The sequence below is a fragment of the Aquarana catesbeiana genome, linkage group LG03, assembly GCF_042186555.1.
Source record: "Aquarana catesbeiana isolate 2022-GZ linkage group LG03, ASM4218655v1, whole genome shotgun sequence".
NCBI lineage: Eukaryota > Metazoa > Chordata > Amphibia > Anura > Ranidae > Aquarana > Aquarana catesbeiana.
The window spans coordinates 10,751,792-10,770,047 of record NC_133326.1 but is presented as its reverse complement, the minus strand read 5'-3'; the positions used below and the strand labels follow the sequence as shown (position 1 = coordinate 10,770,047).

General features: G+C 43.6%; 1 protein-coding gene across 1 annotated transcript in view; it reads left to right on the top strand.

Annotated features, from left to right (window-relative positions):
• The window catches only part of ADAMTS7 (ADAM metallopeptidase with thrombospondin type 1 motif 7), a gene marked incomplete at its 3' end in the record, with an annotated part of 160,795 nt that overhangs the window by 18,910 nt on the left and 123,629 nt on the right, over positions 1-18,256 (top strand). Inside the window, 1 exon segment of the mRNA XM_073618259.1 lies at positions 17,271-17,626. Within this exon segment, the coding sequence (XP_073474360.1) occupies positions 17,271-17,626 (356 nt within the window).

The window sequence follows — 18,256 nt, the reverse complement described above, 5'->3', positions numbered from 1 at the left end:
GGACCAGGGTGCTCAATTGTCACACAATGCACCATGTTCATATTATGCCATTAATAAATCCTATTCCTTTCTTTTTCCCTTTCATTTCCTCTTCCCTTTCTCTCATTTTCCCTTCCTTTTCTTTACCTTCTCCTTTCCTTTCTTTTCTTTTCCTTCTTTCCCTCTTCCTTTCTTTTCCCTTTTCCTCCCTTCCCCCTTCCTTTCTTCTCCCTTTTCCTTCCCCCCCTCTTGCTTTCCCTTTTCCTATCCTTTTACTTCTTTCCCTCTTCCTTTCTTTTCCCTTTTCCTCCCTTCCCCCTTCCTTTCTTTTCCCTTTTCCTTCCCCCCCTCTTGCTTTCCCTTTTCCTATCCTTTTACTTCTTTCCATCTTCCTTTCTTTTCCATTTTCCTTTCTTCCCTCCTCCTTTCTTTTCCATTTCTTTCCTTCCCCCTTCCTTTCTTTTCCATTTTCCTCCCTTCCCCCTTCCTTTCTTTTCCCTTTTCCTTCCTCCCTCCTTCTTCCTTTCTTTTGCCTTCCCCTTCCTTCCCTCTTACTTTTCCTTATCCTTCCTTCCCTCTTCCTTTCTTTTTCCTTTTCCTCCCTTCCCCCTTCCTCTCTTTTCCCTTTCCTTCCTCCCCTCTTCCTTTCTTTTCCCTCCCTTTTCCTATCCTTTTACTTCTTTCCCTCTTCCTTTCTTTTCCATTTTCCTTCCTTCCCTCATCCTTTCTTTTCCATTTTCCTTCCTTCCCTCATCCTTTCTTTTCCATTTTCCTTCCTTCCCTCCTCCTTTCTTTTCAGTTTTCCTTCCTTCCCTCCTCCTTTCTTTTCCCTTTTCTTTCCTTCCCCCTTCCTTTCTTTTCCCTTTTCCTTCCTCCCTCTTCCTTTCTTTTGCCATCCCCTTCCTCCCCTCTTCCTTATCCTTCCCTTCCTTTCCTTTCCTCTTCCTTATCCTTCCTTCCCTCTTCCTTTCTTTTTCCTTTTCCTCCCTCCCGCTTCCTTTATTTTCACTTTTCCTTCTTTCCTCCCCTCTTCCTTATCCTTCCCTCCTCCTTTCCATTTTCCTAAATTCCCTCGTCCTTTTCCATCCTTTCCCCTTTGCTTCCTTTCCCATTCCTTTCCTTTTTCCTTCCCTTCCTTTGTCTTTATCTTCATTCCCTCTTCCTTTCTTTTCCCTTTTCCTCACTTTCCCCTTCCTTTCTTTTCCCTTTCCTTCCTTCCCTCTTCCTTTCTTTTCCCTTTTCCTTCCTTCCCCTTCCTTTCTTTTTTCTTTGCATCCCTCTTCCTTTCTTTTCCATTTCCTTCCTTCCCTCTTCCTTTCCCTTTTCCTATCATTTTACTTCTTTTCCTCTTCCTTTCTTTTCCATTTTCCTTCCTTCCCTCCTCCTTTCTTTTCAGTATCCTTCCTTCCCTCCTCCTTTCTTTTCCCTTTTTTTTCTTTCTCCCTTCCTTTCTTTTCCTTTTTTCCTCCCTTCCCTCTTCCTTTCCTTTACTTTCCTTTCCCTTTTCCTTCCTCCCTCCCCCTTCCTTTTCCTTATCCTTCCTTCCCTCTTCCTTTCTTTTTCCTTTTCCTTCCTTCCCCCTTCCTCTCTTTTCCCTTTCCTTCCTTCCCTCTTCCTTTCTTTTCCTTTTCCTTCCTTCCTTTTCCCTTTTCCTTCCCTCCCTCTTCCTTTCTTCCTATCCTTTTACTTCTTTCCTCTTCCTTTCTTTTCCATTTTCCTTCCTTCCCTCCTCCTTTCTTTTCCATTTTCCTTCCTTCCCTCCTCCTTTCTTTTCCTTTTTGTTTCCTTCCCCCTTCCTTTCTTTTCCCTTTTCCTTCCTCCCTCCCTCTTCCTTTCTTTTGCCTTCCCCTTCCTTCCTTTTTCCTTATCCTTCCTTCCCTCTTCCTTTCTTTTTCCTTTCCCTCCCTCCCGCTTCCTTTATTTTCACTTTTTCTTCTTTCCTCCCCTCTTCCTTATCCTTCCTTCCTCCTTTCCATTTTCCTTCATTCCCTCTTCCTTTTCCTTCCTTTCCCTTTTCCTTCTTTTCCTTTTTCTTTTCCTTCATTCCCTCTTCCTTTCTTTTCCCTTTTCCTCACTCCCCCTTCCTTTCTTTTCCCTTTCCTTCCTTCCCTCTTCCTTTCTTTTCCCTTTTCCTTCCTTCCCCTTCCTTTCCTTTTTCTTTGCATCCCTCTTCCTTTCTTTTCCTTTTCCTTCCTTCCCTCTTCCTTTCCCTTTTCATATCCTTTTACTTCTTTCCTTCTTCCTTTCTTTTCCATTTTCCTTCCTTGCCCCCTCCTTTCTTTTCAGTTTTCCTTCCTTCCCTCCTCCTTTCTTTTCCCTTTTTCCTCCCTCCCCCCCTTCCTTTCTTTTCCCTTCCCCTTCCTTCCCTCTTCCTTTTCCTTATCCTTCCTTCCCTCTTCCTTTCTTTTTCCTCCCTTACCCCTTCCGTTCTTTTCCCTTTCCTTCCCTCTTCCCTTTCCTTTTTCTTTCTTCCCTCTTCCTTTAATTCCCCGTTTCCTTCCTTTCTTCTTCCTTTCCCTATTCCCTTCTGTTTTCCTTCCTTTTAATCTTCTTCTTTTCCTTTCCTCTCCTCTTTTCCTTTCCTCCTCCCTTCCTTTCCTTTTCCTTTCCTCCTCCCTTCCTTGCCATGTGCTGTAGGGATTATCATTGCACGCCCAATCCAGTGCAAGCTTTGGCTTGTTTCCATTGTGCCGGACTTTACTCTGCACCTTCCAGTGCACCGTGTCGGAGGACCGAGGACAGGAGAGACACAAGACTGACTTCATGTTGATTGAGAAAGTTTAGTTCCACTTTAAGCAACTTTGTGTCTATGTGGCAGCCCCGGAATCTCTCGCTTTTCCTGATTCCAAGACTTTACCCAATCCGTCTAGATTATTTTTTTGTTCTGTAATCATTTTTGTTCTTTCAGAATAAATCCCCGGATTCTGTGAAGCTTCCTTTGGCTGTGTGGTCATGAAGGAGACCCTCTTGTGTGGGCCGCGTCCTCGCTGTGTGGTTTACCACAAGTGGAGTGCTGTCTCCCTTCTACCCTGCATGTGCGCCCTTCTTTCTTAAAGCGCTACTAAACCCAAAAAACAAAATGCCTTTTTATTGCATCCCTAAATGCAGTGTCTGCATTAGTTTTCCTTTTTCTTTTCTCTTGCAAAGTGTGAGAACGTTCACAAAAAAATGCGGACAAACGCAGCCCGATTTTGTGCGCATTCTCAATACACTCATTTTGTTTTGCTTAACACTTTAAAACTATAAATAAATAATAATAATAATTATAATAAATTATTTTCCTTTCCACCTGAGCCACTTGGCGCCCGCCTGCCCGCAATGTGCCCGCGGGCAAGCGGCTGCTTTAGGCAAATCGGCGTCCCCCCCGTACGTTGCCGCCTACTTCCGGATTTAGGACGCATGCATGCGGGATCCTGTCAGCAAGTCTGGCCAATGATTCCCGGACAGGACCTGCTGTGTGGTTGTGTCCAATCACAGCCCAGAGCCTGTGATCACAGATCTGTACAGAGCAGGCATGAGAAACCAAGAGAGCAGCACACACATTACACATTGTTAGGCACATATTTAACCCCTTGATATAGACGTTTAACCCTTTCCCAGCCAGCGTCATTAGTACAGTGACAGTGTATAGTAATACTATACTATAGTAATAGTAATATCACTGATCGCTGTATTAGTGTCAGTGCCAGTTAATCAGTTCCCACCAGCGTCAGTCAGTGTCAGATTTCCCACTGCACTATCGCAGTCCCATTACAAGTCACTGATCACCGCCATTACTAGTATAAAAAAAATGAGTAAAAAAAAAATTCCAGCATATATCCCATAGTTTGTAGATGCTATAACTTTTCACACAAACCAATCAATATACACTTATTGGGATTTTTATTCATCAAAAACATGTAGCAGAATACAGAGAAGAAGGAGGACCCGCACCACCCGCACCACCCGCACCACCAGCACCACCCACAGCATGCCAACAAGCGGATTTTGTAGGCACAGCATGAGGTGCTTTGTATATAAAAATTAACACATTTTATTGGATATACTATTAACCACTTGCCGACCAGCTGCCGCAGTTTTACTGCGAAAGAATGGAACTGTTGGGCGAAACAAAGTTATGTTACGTCGCTTCGCCCTGCGGCCACTAGGGGCGCTCGCCCCCGGAGCCAATGCGAGTGCCCGGTTCTCTGAGGGTAGAAGAGACTGATCGTGTGTTCATACAAAGTATGAAAACCGATCTCTCTCTCTTCCCCTAGACAGTCCCCTCCCCCCTACAGTTAGAACACACGCTGAGGGAACACAATTAACCCCTTGATCGCCCCCCTAGTGTTAACCCCTTCCCTGCCAGTGACATTTTTACAATAATTGGTGCACTTTTATAGCACTCATCGCTGTATAGTTGTCAATCGTCCCAAAAATGTGTCAAAAGTGTCCGATGTGTCCGCCGCAATATCGCAGCCCCGATTAAAAATCGCAGATCGCCGCCATTACTAGTAGAAAAAAAAAAAAAAATAGTAAAAATGCCATAAATCTATCCCCTATTTTGTAAACGCTATAACTTTTGCGCAAACCAATCAATATATCGCTTATTGCGTTTTTTTTTTTTTTTTTTTTACCAAAAATATGTTGAAGAATATATATCGGCCTAAACCGAGGAAAAAAAATTTTTTAAACGTGGGATATTTATTATAGCAAAAAAGTAAAAGCTATTGTGTTTTTTTTTTTCAAAATTGTCGCTGTTCTTTTGTCTATAGTGCAAAAAATAAAAACCGCAGAGGGGATAAAATACCACTAAAAGAAAGCTCTTTTTGTGGGGAAAAAAGGACGCAAATTTTGTTTGGGTACAACGTCGCACGACCGCGCAATTGTCAGTTAAAGCGACGCAGTGCCGAATTGTAAAAAGCGCTCTTGTCAGGAAGGGGAGTAAAATCTTCTGGGGCTGAAGCGGTTAAAATAGAACAAGCATAAAAAAAGGGGGGGGGGGGGGATTAAAAGGACTATCTGTTAACAGGAGTCAACAAACACCCAATCCCACAGTATGGAGAAAACAGAAGCTGCGGTGTGTCAGGCTCCATTCACACTAGCGCGTTTTTTGATGCATTTTGCAGAAATGCACGGGAATTTTTTAACATGGGTTCCTATGGAACATGTTCACATCAATGCCTTTTTGTTTCTCTGCATTTTTGGAAAGGGTCAGGGACTTTTTTTCATGCAAAATGCAGCGTTTTGCATGTAATAGAATTCAATGGACAAGCATCAAAAACGCAAGTGCACCGTTTTTGCAGCGTTTTTGCAGTGTTTTTGATGCGTTTTTTTTTTTTTTTTTTTTTTTTTTATTTTTTTTTTTTAGACTGTAAAAAAAACTGTAAAAAAAAAAAACCGCAAAACGCAAGTCGTGGCAAAAACGCAGCAAAAACGCAGCAAAAACGCTGCTCAAAAACGTGGCAAGCATGAAGAAAAAACCTCCAAAAACGCTCAAAAGCAACATGCATAGGTGTGAATCGAGCCTCATAGAGTGTGTTGAAGTCCACTAGTGGGATCGAGGGTCAATGTGGATCTCAGGATCACGGCCGGTGTGCTACTCCATACTAGGGATGGGCCGAACCCCCCCCCCCCCCCGTTCAGTTCGCACCAAAACACCATCGAACAGGCAAGAAATTTTGTGCAAACTCTATTAAAGTCTATGGGACACGAACATGAAAAATCAAAAGTGCTCATTTTAAAGGCTTGTATGCAAGTTATTGCCATAAAAAGTATATGGGTCCTGCCCCAGGGGACATGGATCAATGCAAAAAAAAAAAAAATGTTTTTAAAACGATCGTTTTAAAGGAGCAGCAATTTTAATGATGCTTAAAGTGAAACAATAAAAATAAAATATTGAAACATCAAGCCCATCTCTACTCCATACGTTTAAACCCCAAACCCGCTCATCCATGTCTTTATGGACCTTGCTTTGTGCACTGGTCCCAATCATTTGGTGGAGGGGGGATTATGGGGTGGGGTTGATTTTCAGGGGTTGGGTTTGGCCCCTTAGTTCCAGTGAAGGGAACTCTTAAGGCGTCAGCATACCAAGACATTTTGGACAATTTCATGCTCCCAACTTTGTGGGAAGAGCTTGGGGACGGCCCCTTCCTGTTCCAGCATGACTGCCCACCAGTGCACAAAGCAAGGTCCATAAAGACACGGATGAGCCAGTTTGGGGTGGAGGAACTTGACTGACCTGCACAGAGTCCTGACCTCAAACCGATAGAACAACTTTGGGATGAATTAGAGCGGAGCCTGCGAGCCAGGCCTTCTCATCCAACATCAGTGCCTGACCTCACAAATGCGCTTCTGGAAGAATGGTCAAACATTCCCATAGACACACTCCTAAACCTTGTGGACGGCCTTCCCAGAAGAGGTGAAGCTGTTATAGCTGCAAAGGGCGGAGCCAACTCAATATTGAACCCTACGGACTAAGACTGGGATGTCATTAAAGATCATGTGCGTGTAAAGGCAGGCGTCCCAATACTTTTGGTCATATCGTGTATGTGAACGGTCACTTTAGAAATATGGGGGATTTTGTTAGTTGGGAGATTTAGCCCCGGTTCACACGGAGCTGCGGAAATGAAGCCAATACGAGTTCAGCTGAACTCGCGTGATTTCACTCCCGCGCGTCGGTCCCGATTTCGGCAGGCATCTGTGCGGGTTTCAAAAGTGTGCTTTTGGGTTGAGGTCAGGACTCTGTGCAGGCCAGTCAAGTTCCTCCTCCCCAAACTCGCTCGTCCGTGCCTCTACGGACCTTGCTTTGTGCACGGATGTCAATGTAAATCGCAGCCCGAAATCGCAAAATAAAAGGTAAGACAGAAGCTACTCTTTGAAACGGGCGCGGCGCCGCAAATGCAGCTTCGCACCGGTTAGGCCGGTCCCATTGCCGGCAATTGCTGCCGATTTTGACATGTCAAATCGTTCCAGTGTGAACCAGGGCTTAGAGATTCGTAGCTGTGATCCCCCCCGCCGCCCCGGTGTGAATGGTGCCTGAATGCTGAGCGCAGTCGTGGCGGCGGATAACATATTCATCGAAATGACTTGTATTATTATTATCGCGCTGATTGTGACGCTTCGCTGGGATTTCCGTAAGTCGTTGTTTTTGTGACTCATAAGAAGAGGAGATTAGTGGGGCTTCCTTGTTTTCTGTAACGTTCGTCCGGCGGCGGCGATCCCGGGCCAGGATTCATAGGAACTTTTTATTAGCGTATTATGTACGGCTCAGTTTTTCCTCCATAAAATCGCAGAGATTTTTTTTTTTTTTTTCCATTTCCCCTTGTTAGCGATGTGAACTGGACGTCAGCCCGCAGCCTTTGTAGTGCAAGCCTTCCCAATGCTGGGATAACAACGTTCGACCCTTCCCCCACTCACATCCAATTAGCACTGCTATGGCTGTAATCACCACCGTCCAGTCTGCAGCTGCTCCACATCTGGACGAGAGATGAGCCAGCTGACCGAACGTATCTAGAGTCCACGTGTGGAAAAGTCGAACGATAAACAAAGTCCATGGAACAGAACACCAAATGTGCGACACCTCTTCAGTGCCTGAACTCTTCTGTTATGCCGTGTTTGTACATGTGGAAGGGAGTCGTAAAAAAAAAAAAAAAACAGGCCGTTGAGTTGCGTTTTTACTGCCCCCTTTCCCCAAAAGCGGCACATCGGCCCAATGGGGTTATAGGCACATACTAGGACCCCGATGCTTTGCATCAAGGCGCTGCAAAAATGACACCCCCCCCCTCCCCCCAGTCGCATGCATTGCAGGGGATCAGGCTTTTTGAGATTTAGGTTCGATTCACGCTGAGGCTCCATTCACACTAGCGCGTTTTTTGATGCATTTTGCATTTTGCAGAAATGCACGGGAATTTTTTAACATGGGTTCCTATGGAACATGTTCACATCAATGCTTTTTTGTATCTCTGCGTTTTTTGGAAAGGGTCGGGGACTTTTTTTCATGCAAAAAGCAGCGTTTTGCATGTAATGGTTTTCAATGGACAAGCATCAAAAACGCAAGTGCACCGTTTTTGCAGCGTTTTTGATGCGTTTTTGGTGCGTTTTTGGTGCGTTTTTGCCGTTTTTTGTAATTTTTTTTAAGACTGTAAAAAAAAATGAAAAAAAAAAAAAAAAAAAAACGCAAAACGCAAATCGCGGCAAAAACGCGGCAAAAACGCGGCTCAAAAACGTGCCAAGCATGAAAAAAAACCCTCCAAAAACGCTCAAAAGCAACATGCATAGGTGTGAATCCAGCCTGAGGCTGGATTCACACCTATGCATTTTTAGTGCTTTTTGCATTTTGCAGATTTGCACTACAGTCCATTTAAACATGGTCTCCTATAGAATACGTTCTGTGGTGCAAATCTGCAAAATGCAAAAAGCACTAAAAATGCATAGGTGTGAATCCAGCCTAATGCATTTTTTTTTAATGCTTTTTGCATTTTTGCAGAAATGCAGAGAATTTTTTTTTTTTTTTTTAACATGGGTCTCTATGGAACACGTTCACATCAATGCATTTTTGTGCCTCTGCCTTTTTGGAAAGGGTCGGGGACTTTTTTCCCCCAGTGTTTTGCATGTAAGGCTCGATTCACACCTATGCATGTTGCTTTTGAGCGTTTTTGGAGTTTTTTTTTTTATGCTTGCCACGTTTTTGAGCAGCGTTTTTGTAGCGTTTTTGCCGCGTTTTTGCCGCGTTTTGCATTTTGCGTTTTTTTTTTTTTTACAGTTTTTAAACAAAAAGAAAAAAAAAAAAAACGGCAAAAACGCATCAAAAATGCACCAAAAACGCTGTAAAAACGCTGCAAAAACGGTGCACATGCGTTTTTGGTGCTGGTCCATTGAATTGTATTACATGCAAAACGCTGCATTTTGCATGAAAAAAAGTCCCTGACCCTTTCCAAAAATGCAGAGATACAAAAAGGCATTGATGTGAACATGTTCCATAGGAACCCATGTTAAAAAATTCCCATGCATGTCTGCAAAATGCAAAATGCATCAAAAAACGCGCTAGTGTGAATGGAGCCTAAAAGACTTCAATGGACCCACATCCAAAACGCAAAGACAGTACTTGCGATTTTACCGTGATTGTGCCGCGATTTGCATTTTACGATTTGCGTTTTTTAATTTTTTTAAATTTTACATTCACTATATATAGCTGGTTGCTAAGGAGCGGGCTGGGAAGCCGGTGAACCATCAGCCATCAGCGGGCTTCTCCGCTGACAGCTGAATGTAAAAAAATTTACGAGAAAAATGGCACCCCCCCCCCCAAAAATACCATACCAGACCCTTCAGTCTGGTATGGATTAGGAGGGGACACCCCCACACCAAAATCGTGGGGTCCCCCCTATGTTGAGGGCCTGGTATAGTTTAGGAGGGGGGGGTGCGCTCACTCGTCCACTACCTTTCCTGACCTACCGGGCTGCATGCTCTAATAAGGGTCTGGTATGGATTTTTTTTGGGGGGGGGGGGACCCTTGCCATTTTGCCATTTTTAAAAAAATTTTGGCATGGGGGTGTCCCCTCCAAATCCATACCGGTATGGTATTTGGGGGGGGGCACGCCATTTTTTTGTGAATTTTTTTAGCTGGCAATATTTTTTTTTTTTACATTCAGCTGTCAGTGGTGAAGCCCGCTGACAGCTGATGACTCATCGGTTGTTAGGGACGCGGTGGCTGGCTTTCCGACCTGCTCCTTAGCAACCAGCTATATACAATGAATGTAAAAAAAAAAAAAAAAACACACACAAAACGCAAATCGCAGCAAAATCACGGTAAAAAAGCGGTTACTAAAATGCAAAAAGCGCTGCAGAAACGCTCAAAAGCAACATAGATGTGAATTGAGCCGAGGTGAAGAGTGTAGTATGGTCGTGTATGAGCGCTCAAAGCCTGATTCCACAAAAGACGACCCCATAGGCTGCCATCCATCCATCCGACCACCACCAACCCCTCCCCCCCCCCCTTCGTCACTCAATCGACCGGCGCTACCCACCCCGTTAAGCGCCGCTTCACTCGCTCGCTCGCCGCCAGCCCCGCATGTATCTTCATCCCTGCGTCTCTCTTTCTCTGGGTCCCGGCCAATCAGGAGTCCTGGAATCCGGCCAAAGGGGTCTTAGGACTCCCGACCAATCAGGTCTCAGGACCCGCTGATTGGCTTGGGATTGGCCAGGAGAAAAAACAGGAAGACATTAACGAATATTAATTCGCTAATGTCCCACAACCGGGCAGGCTCAGGGCCGCAGTGCTCTGTGCCCCGTGCCAACCCTTTTTTTGAAGCCAATTAGAGCCTAAGGCTCTAATCATGTCTGATTTGTCGGATTTTCCGCGGACAAATGTTGGATGGCGGGCTTATAAATTTTCCGCGGACGAATGTCTGTTGTCGGATTTTCCGAGCATGTGTACACAAGTCCGTCGGACAAAAGTCCAAAGTACAAACACGCATGCTCGGAGGCAAGGACGAGCCGGAAGCGGTCGGTCTTGTGAACTAGCGTTCGCAATGGAGAATTGACGTTCGTGACGCGGCAAATTATGAGATCTGGAAATGCAGCGCACAATTCTCTTCTTCTTTAATGGGATAATAATGAAGCTGCTTTGCTGGTGATACTGATGGAGTTCTGCCAAACGTATTTTAAAAGGCTTTTTTTTTCTAGTGATATCAAGAATAATATTATTATGCTTGTTTGTTTGTTTTTTGGACAAGTTACCACAACACTATTATCACGGAGATTTTAAGATCAAAGATACAACTATGTTGGTGTCCCTTGTTAATTTTACATTGTATCTTTTTAAATGTAACTGCCGACTCCCAAACTGTCATTTGAAGTAAAACACATAGACAAGTATTATTCTACACAATTAATTTTTCCGGATTATTCTCCTGGAGCTCCCGCAGCAAAGGCATATGGCATAATTGGTCACCATTTATAAAGCAACCAATTTTTGGTCCAAAAAATCCTCCTCCTCCTGTTCCTGGACTGGACTTGGATCAAAGCAATAACTCCAAGGCCAATAATAAACAACACGTTATCTCCTCCGATTCCGCAACATGGCTGGTTGACGAACGGACGTTCAGAAACAAACTGAAAAACGCGAAATGAAAAGCGCGAATCAACACTCACCAAACTTCTACTAACACGGAATTAGCAGAAGGAGCCCAAAGGGTGGCTCCTGACAATTGAACTTCCTCTTTATCGTCTCATAGTACGTCACTATGTTCGTGTTTGTTGGCCAACAATTGCTTGCCGTTTGTGTGCAAGACAAGTTTTTGGTCAACTCCCTTTGGACAAAAGTCCGAGGCTTTGTCTGCGGAAAATCTGATCGTGTGTACTGGGCTTAAGGCTCCATTCACACCTATGCAGTTTGCTTTTGAGCATTTCTGCAGTGCTTTTTGCATATTTTTTTTTTTTACTGTGATTTTACTGCGTTTTTGCCGCAATTTGCATTTTTTATGCTTTTTTTTTTTTGTGGAAAATTTGTTGCTGGGCAGATTAAAAAATGCAAATTGTGGCAAGATCACGGTAAAAACACACTACATGCTTTTCTGCAGCTTCTCCACTGAAGTCTATTGAACCAAAAAAGCAAAAAAAAAAAAAAAAATACAAAAATGCATTGAGGTGAGCATGTTCCATAGGAACCCATGTTAAAAATGATGTCCTGTGTTCCTGCAAAGAGCAAGAAAAAAACACATTGGTGTGAATGGAGCATTAGATGGAGCATTAGATGGAGCATTGGATTACGGGTAATTAAGGGTTGGGTCCCGTAGATGAAACGAAGCACATTGACTGTATAATCTTCTGCTCCACCTCGCCCCCTTTTCTTTTAACATTCTGCAATACATGACATGTAAATCTGGCTTCACTTATCGATTTTCAGCCATATGATAGCACAGGAAATCTATAGGATCCAGTATCACCTGGAATGTCCAAGGGGCTTCCTCAGATCCCTGGAGAGACAACTCAGCAAGTCTTTCCTTGAAGTGTTTATGCAAGATATTCAATTCACCCCAGCCAAACCCTGTGTCCCCACTGGAGAGATTATCCATGGTTTCCTGCCCCTCTGACCCCGGAGTTGCTGTTAGAAATCATGGGACCCCATACAGCCTACCTGACAGCCCCCCCCCCAGATGGAAGTAACTGAGGACATAGCTTTTATTAATCCCTTTCTTAGCAGCCTCAGTTGCAATGATGAAAGAATTGGAAGAGCTCTGAAGCTTCTTCCTCATTCACAAATGGAAGCATGGTTACAACAGTTTATTATGCTTCAGTGATGAATGGACACAGGAGTGATTGGTACTGATTGCTCACTGTGTTCATTCAGGAAAGGAAGGGGCGATGCATCGATGCTACGATTATTTTCAACAGCCCTAATATATTTATATATATAAATATATTAGGGCTGTTGAAAATAATCGTAGCATCGATGCATCGCGACTCGACCCCATACACGATGCGGCATCGATGCTAGGACTGGAATAATCGATGTTTGGATGACGTCATCCTCGCCATGCTCTGCTGTGTTCAAATCATTCACCAGAAATCAGGAATGATTTGAATACAGCAGAGCACACTCAGCACTGGAATTACTTTGAATACACAAAAGATTTCTTTCAATCAGATCACAGATTTATATATTTCAGGACTATATTTATTCACTAATTAATAACACTCTTTTGTAAATCACCACAAAGCAATGCACACCATTTTTCATTTTTTATTGCCCTTTGTGCATGCTTACTGTGTAGAGGTGGGGGGGGGGGGGGGGGAGAGCAGAGGACTGTGTGGATGCTGGTCGAGCCGGATGGGAATTGGTCCGTGGTGACACTGGGCAGGGGAGTGCTATGGTAATGTAACTGTATTATATGGTGACAGGTTAGTGGTGAGGGGGGTGGGGTATTGGTCAGCTTGGATAGGACAGTCTGGCACCTCCCTTACCACGCCCAGCGGGTCTGCAGTCTCTGATCATCTCCTGTACTATGTCTGCAGTCTCTGACCATCTCTTGTATCATGTCTGCAGTCTCTGACCATCTCCTGTATCATGTCTGCAGTCTCTGACCATCTCTTGTATCATGTCTGCAGTCTCTGACCATCTCTTGTATCATGTCTGCAGTCTCTGACCATCTCTTGTATCATGTCTGCAGTCTCTGACCATCTCTTGTATCATGTCTGCAGTCTCTTACCATCTTTTGTAGTCATTTGGGGGCAGTCTGGAGTTCCTCTTTAAGTTGTCTACTGTTTACACTTTGCTACATGCAGGGAGTGTTGTCTTTTTTTTAAGAACAGATCGAATTTAGAAAATGTAGTTCTTCTGACTGCTTGAATTTTTTGGATGAAAGCCGTGTGCAGTAATCGTGATGCATCACAGAATTGAATCGAATTGTGGACTGGATAACCGTAATCAAATCGAATCGTGAGGCCAGTGAAGATGCGCACCCCCAGTATATATATATATATATAAGTATATGCACATACCTGATCGTCACCAACAGACGTTCCTCTGGTGACACACTCTTCCTCATGTTGGTGTCCACGCGTGTCAGACTGGGTCGTACTTTTTCTAGTAGGTCAAATGTGGCAATGGACATGCGTGTGAAATTAAAAAATTTGTCAGGGTAGGTACGCAGCTGTACGTACATGTTGGAAAAATATCCTACATTCGCTGCGCAATCAATGGATGGGTCCAATAGCGACGAACTCTGACTCTGGACCTCTCACGCAATTTTCTACGTCGTTCTAGCCTCATCAAGAGCAATGTCAGGAGCATTTCCTCACATATGCTCATTATGGGATCCATTGCAAAAAAAAGCACAGAAATAGAGGCAAATAAAAGTAGACAGCTGCTCTCTGTGCTGCTGCTACTCCCTCTGGTCAAAATGGCTGAAATAGTTAAATAACAATGTTTTATGAGCTTGGGGAGGGTCTTAATGAGGTTATCTTAATAAACGCTTCCAGACACAAACGCGGTAAAACGCTGCTAAACGCGGCATGAAAAAGCGGCATAAAGGGCGTTTCTAAACGCCGGTTTCAAGTTCGTTCAGAGGAGTTTGCCCCAGCGTCCCATGTACATGGAGCCTTAAACCCAAACACATATGCATTACACGAATTCTGAGTCTAATTGAATGCAGATAAGGCACCAAGTGAGTTTAATTACCACCTTAATCAGCCACAGAACCCGTGTAATTAATATGTGTTCGGGTTTAAAGGGATGACGTGGAAACCCTAGAGATGACTCTGATGATAGGACTATCAGATGACATTTTAGACCACCACCTTGACGTTCTTCTAAGGTAATGGAGTTAGAATTGCCACCTCATCCCTTTAAACTTAAACACATATGAATTACACAGGTTCTGAAGGCTAATTTAATGCAGATAAGGCAACAAGTGAGTTTAATTACCACCTTATATCAGCCTCAGAACCTGTGTAATTAATATGCATCCAGGTTTAAAGGGATGACGCGGAAACCCTAGAGATGACCCTGATGATAGGACTATCAGATGACATTTTAGACCACCACCTTGATGTTCTCCTAGGGGTGATGGAGTTGGGTTGCTGATGTAAACCTAGACATGCTCAGTCATAAGATTCTAGTGTGGACATTTATGTGCTCCTTACTCAGCTGTTTCCTAATTCTTGCCATCTGATAACTAATGTCTAGCTATCTAAGGATAGCCTGAGGACTTCAGGCTTGAATGACAAAGTTTGTAGCTTCACCGCAGCCAGCTGTGTATTTTCAGGGTGTAGAAATATCCCAGGGAAAGTCAACATTCATTTGTCTTGCTGAGTGCCTTTATCTATACAAAATGTAATTATGTGCACATGTGAGCTGGGACCTCATGGGCTGCAGCTTGTTTTGTCATCTGATCTTATATTATATGGTCTTTAGCAAGTTTTTTTTTTTACTAATTTTCCATACATATCTTCCTTCCTGGAGAAGAAAAAAATGATGTGTTCATGATTCACGAACACCCAGACAACGCCCAATAAAAGATGGGCGTTGTTTTAATTTATGATAAATATTTTTATTCAGATGGAATTTGGGAATTTTTGATGAGCAAGTTGCATGAGGAGGTAAACTTAAAAAACAGCTGGTTGGGGGAGCTTGTGCAAATAAAACAGGATGCCACAATCTCCAAAGGTCAATATTCAAAGAGCATAGGGTATTAGAAAACATCTCAGGACCACGGGTATCCTAAGGTACTAGAAAACGTAACAAGCATAGGGTATCTTTGAGTTTCCCACAAGAGAAAGACACAGGAGTATGGGGGGGATTTTAAACATGCCATAGCCAATAGTAAACGAGGTAAAGATATGTTTAAAAAGGAAGTGCGTCATGAACATGGGGGAATGTCTGGTGCATATTTAGCTTTGGGTATCCCGTGGATGATACACGCGCCAAACGTGGGGGGCAATAGGTGGAGCTGAACCATCTACCTGCACACATATATAACCTCCACCTTGGCTTGTTTGCTTGGTGGTAAAAGGGGAACATGGTCAAAGCCTTAGATGGAATACCACCAATCAACAAATGTAGGTCAAAAGTTGTGTCAGCTATATTTATAGCCAAAGAAGAGACTGTGTCTCTTCTTTGGCTATAAATATAGCTGACACAACAACTTTTGACCTACATTTTTTGATTGGTGGTATTCCATCTATGCCTCTGACCACGTTCCCTTTTTACCACTCTGCTCAGGTCTTTTGGCCATCGATGCGGGCTTCTTTTTTAGCCAGATAGAATTACTATCAAAATACCATTTTTGGGGTATAATTATGGTAAATCAGCCTTTGTATCCATCTTTTGCTATGCATTTTTGGGTTAATATGTTATGTGAAGTGCATCCTGAAGAAGCCCGATTTGGGCAAAATGCGTAGATTCCACCGCCATCCTGGGTTCTGTTGATTCTATGGCAAATATGGCAGCACTGTACATGTTTTTAGAATGTCTTCTTACACTTTTTCTATGGATTTCCTTTTTAAAGACTTGGACACCCATAAACAATTTATGACTGTGTGTAATACACGGATCCTTTACGCCCATACCCCACTTCCATGTTCTGTATACCATACCAGTTTGGAAGGGAATATTCAGGGGACTTTAGAGGTGTTGGACTGTGACCAGTGGAAGTAGAAAATACCCCAGTGTCATTAGGAGTAGACAATGCCTCATGCTTGGTGATCAGTTGGAGTAAAAAAATATCACCTGTGGTCAGTACGAGAAGGAAAAGTGCCCTATGATGAGTATTAATGGTAGGAATAACCCCTCATCATTTGTGTCAGTTGAAAGAATAATGTGCCATTGTTTATATCAGTGGAAGGAATTATGCTCCATCGTTGGTGTCAGTGGAAAGAATAGCATCCCATCATTGGTGTTAGTGGGAGGAATAGTGTCCCATCATTGGTATCAGTGGGAGGAATAGTGTCCCATCATTGGTATCAGTGGGAGAAATAGTGGCCCATCATTGGTATCAGTGGGAAGAATAGTGTTCCATCATTGGTGTCAGTGGGAAGAATAGTGTCCCATAATTGGTGTCAGTGGGAAGAATAGTGTCCCATCATTGGTGTCAGTGGGAAGAATAGTGTCCCATCATTGGTGTCAGTGGGAAGAATAGTGTCCCATAATTGGTGTCAGTGGGAAGAATAGTGTCCCATAATTGGTGTCAGTGGGAGAAATAGTGCCCCATCATTGGTATCAGTGGGAGAAATAGTGGCCCATCATTGGTATCAGTGGGAGGAATAGTGTCCCATCATTGGTATCAGTGGGAGGAATAGTGCCCCATTATTGGTATCAGTGGGAGAAATAGTGGCCCATCATTGGTATCAATGGGAGGAATAGTGTCCCATCATTGGTGTCAGTGGGAAGAATAGTGTCCCATCATTGGTGTCAGTGGAAGGAATAGTGGCCCATCATTAACCTAATATGGCCAGATGGCAATATTTGGACCACATCACTGACTGAAATAAGACCATTAGGTCAGTGATGTCACCAGCGTCCCCGTTCTTCAGCCTTGTGTAAGAAAAGGCCAGAGAATTCAGTACCCGCATCTAAGGACTTTTATGCTGCAGTATATTATATGAGGGGGTCTTCAAAAAGTTTCCGCACCTTTTAATGTTTATAGAGTTAAAAAAAAGTGGGGAAACTTTTTGAAGAACCCTCATATTTTTTGATTTTGGGTTTAGATTAAACCATGTTAAATTCACAATTGTAATATTTTGAGAAGAGCAAGGCGTTGAATACCTTTGCAACTCTATCTGCCTATTTAATCTATGTTGTCTTCTCATTACAGATCTCCCTCTCAGCTTTTCTCTGGATTCTGACATTGTTCATCCTGTCCGGGTGGATGAACATGGCTCTTTCCTGACCTTTGACCTAATTCCCCGCAACCTGCAGAAAAGAGACGTATCTTCCGGCTCGGTGCCCACCACTTATTACGGGATCAGATACCAAGGAGTGGAGCTGACCTTCAACCTCAGCCAGAACCACCAGCTTTTGGCTCCCGGCTATGTGAGCGAATGGCGCGGTGGAGGCCTCAAAGAGACAAGAGTTTTCAGCCGACCTTCTGGCTCATGCCACATGCTGGGGGCAGTTCAGGCACACCACCAGCTTGTTGGCAATGCCGCTATTAGTATCTGCAGTGGACTGGTAAGGACCAATCAGTTTTCTCCTTTTTAACAATTGTGATCATAATAGTCTTTATCACAGAGGTATATCAGCATGGGAAATGGAGTCACAGATGCTGGTATTGAATTATTACTGAAATATTAGCTATATTGTGAAAGATCGTAGAAAAGATACATGAGCGTAAGAGGATAGATTTCCAGTAGATGTTCCAAATTTTAACTTCTTTGGTCCTTATATTTCTAGTTTCCAACTTTTGAGGATGAGATATATCTACTTTAACTACTTGCCATCCATAGTCTTTATATTAAATGGCCATGCTAGTTTTATTTTGGCCAGCACTTTGCTTTTCAGTAAAAGTGATCCAGGAGGCTGTAGACCCAAATGATCACTTTTACGTTACTGAGAAGGTGCCACCCCCACAATGCTGCCACTTGCCGTGGTTCACGAGCTGTCCTGCTGCTTGGAAATCCCAGGACCACAGTAAATTGGATCGGGATGGAAAGCGGAAACAGATCAGGGAGCATCGGTTCCCTGATCTACTGCATACCATGAACCTGGGAGTGCTCAGCTCTGAACATATCCGGGTTCAGAGCTGTCCAACTCGTGGTTGAATATCCAGCAGTGGCTGTCCACCCATACAGGGGCGCTGCC